At 65.9% G+C, this 2,405-nt stretch overlaps 1 protein-coding gene across 1 annotated transcript in view; it reads left to right on the top strand.

The window, feature by feature from the left end:
* LAMA5 (laminin, alpha 5) overlaps positions 1 to 2,405 on the top strand; it is a 66,118-nt gene that overhangs the window by 59,891 nt on the left and 3,822 nt on the right. The window contains exons 62-70 of the mRNA XM_010841913.1: positions 269 to 448; positions 543 to 691; positions 769 to 939; positions 1,037 to 1,173; positions 1,257 to 1,410; positions 1,530 to 1,663; positions 1,738 to 1,900; positions 2,014 to 2,139; positions 2,232 to 2,383. Of these exons, the coding sequence (XP_010840215.1) occupies positions 269 to 448; positions 543 to 691; positions 769 to 939; positions 1,037 to 1,173; positions 1,257 to 1,410; positions 1,530 to 1,663; positions 1,738 to 1,900; positions 2,014 to 2,139; positions 2,232 to 2,383 (1,366 nt within the window). The remainder of the gene's footprint in view (positions 1 to 268; positions 449 to 542; positions 692 to 768; positions 940 to 1,036; positions 1,174 to 1,256; positions 1,411 to 1,529; positions 1,664 to 1,737; positions 1,901 to 2,013; positions 2,140 to 2,231; positions 2,384 to 2,405) is intronic.

Below are 2,405 nucleotides of genomic sequence, written 5' to 3'. Positions count from 1 at the left end.
GGGGGTGGGGGTGGGGGGACTGACCAGGGGGAGATGAGGCTGAGCTGACTCAAGCAGGCCTCAGGGGACTCCACTCAGGTGTGTGGCTGGCACAGGAGGGCTGTCTATCTGGGAGGGGGTGGCGGGTGAGTCTCTACCGCCCCGAGGTTCTCACGAGTCAGGGGGGTGGGGTTAATTCCCTGTTGCTGGTTCTGGCAGGGGGTCTTAGTGGTCTCCCCAGATAGGGATGAGGCCCCTCCCCACTGAGCCTCCACACGGCCCACTGCAGATGAGACAAGCAAGAAGATAGCCCATGCCAAGGCCGTGGCCGCTGAGGCCCAGGACACAGCTGCCCGCGTGCAGTCCCAGCTTCAGGACATGCACCGGAACGTCGAGCAGTGGCAGGGCCAGTACAAGGGCCTGCAGAGCCAGGACCTGGGCCGTGTGGTGCTTGATGCTGGCCGCTCAGGTGGGTCCTGGGGCATGGTGCCCCGACGGTGGGTGAGCCAGGGTGGGCAGGCCAGGCACGCAGGGCCTCCTTCCCCTCCGTTCCCTGCCTGCAGTGTCCACCCTGGAGAAGACGCTGCCACAGCTGCTGGCCAAGCTGAACCTCCTGCAGGACCGCGGGGCACACAATGCCAGCCTGGCTCTGTCAGCCAGTATCGGCCGCGTGCGGGAGCTCATCGCCCAGGCCCGTGGTGCCGCCAGCAAGGTGGGTGCAAGTGCCAGGGCCAGGTGGGCATCTGGGAGACCAGGAGGTGGACACTGATGGGCCGTGTGTCCCCACAGGTCAAGGTGCCCATGAAGTTCAACGGGAGGTCAGGGGTGCAGCTGCGCACCCCTCGGGACCTCACCAACCTCGCCTCCTCCACTGCCCTGAAGTTCTACCTGCAGAGCCCAGAGCCCACAGCTGGCCAGGTCACAGGGGACCAGTTTGTGCTGTACATGGGCGGCCGCCAGGTAGCAGGCGGGCTCTGCGGGCTGGGTGGAGCTGGGCGCCAGGCTGGAGCGGGTGGGGCGCCCGAGGCCCTGCCCCACTGAGTCTCCTGTCACCCAGGCCACCGGCGACTACATGGGTGTGGCTCTGCGGGGCCAGAGGGTGCACTGGGTGTACCGCCTCGGTGGGGCAGGGCCTGCAACCCTCAGCATCGACGAGGACATTGGGGAGCAGTTTGCGGCCGTCAGCATTGACAGGTGGGACACCCGGTCCCCACAGCACTCCCTCACCTCCGAGTGTGGCCACGTGTCCACACCTCACCTCCCACCTCTGCCCTCAGGATCCTCCAGTTTGGCCGGATGTCTGTCACGGTGGAGAATCGGATGGTCCAAGAGACCAAGGGAGACACGGTGGCCCCTGGGGCTGAGGGGCTGCTCAATGTCCAGCCGGACGATTTCGTCTTCTATGTGGGGGGCTACCCCAGCAACTTCACGGTGAGCCTGGCCAGCCTGGGTGCGCAAGCTGCCCTGCCCGCCTGTCCCATGAAGTCCTGCTCAGTGTCTGGCCCAAGCTCCCCACTGGGGTCTGCCCTGACTGCGCACTGTGCCCACAGCCCCCCGAACCCCTACGCTTCCCCGGCTACCGGGGCTGCATCGAACTGGACACACTCAATGAGGAGGTGGTCAGTCTCTACAACTTTGAGAAAACCTTCCAGCTGGATACAGCTGTGGACAAGCCTTGTGCCCGGTACGTGTGGTCTGAGCCGACCCTCGCTCCGACTCTGCCCACCCTCGGCTGACCCTCCCACCTCTGACCGGCAGCTCCAAGTCGACTGGGGACCCGTGGCTCACAGATGGCTCCTACCTGGACGGCTCCGGTTTTGCCCGCATCAGCATGGAGAGCCAGCTCAGCAACACCAAACGCTTCGACCAGGAGCTGCGGCTCGTGTCCTACAGCGGCATCATCTTCTTCCTGCAGCATCAGGCATGTCCGCTGTCCATGCCCCTACCCTACCCCCACCATCCACGCCCCCTCCGCCAGCTGTCCACACCCTCTCCCCTGCCCCGCTGGCTGTGCTGACCCTCCCCTTTCCCCAGGACCAGTTCCTGTGCCTGGCTGTGCAAGAAGGCAAACTAGTGCTCCTCTATGATTTTGGCGCAGGCCTGAAGGAGGCCGGCCCGCTGCAGCAGCCTCCGCCACAGCTGACTGCAACCAGCAAAGCGGTAAGGCCAGCTTCAGAGAAGGCCCTGGGTGGGGAGGGGCAGTGGGGGTCGCAGCTCCCCTGAAGGTGCCCACCTGTGCCGGCGCCTCCCAGATCCAGGTGTTCCTGCTGGGGGGCAACCGGAAGCGTGTGCTGGTGCGCGTGGAGAGGACCACGGTGTTCAGCGTGGAGCAGGAGAACGTGCTGGAGTTGGCCGACGCCTACTACCTGGGGGGCGTGCCGCCCAGCCAACTGCCTGCCAGGTGAGCACTGGCCTGGGGCGAGGGG

Source organism: Bison bison, unplaced genomic scaffold, assembly GCF_000754665.1.
Source record: "Bison bison bison isolate TAMUID 2011002044 unplaced genomic scaffold, Bison_UMD1.0 scf7180017864167, whole genome shotgun sequence".
Lineage (NCBI taxonomy): Eukaryota > Metazoa > Chordata > Mammalia > Artiodactyla > Bovidae > Bison > Bison bison.
The sequence above is the reverse complement of the archived record's forward strand: the minus strand, read 5'-3'. Positions and strand labels throughout refer to the sequence as shown.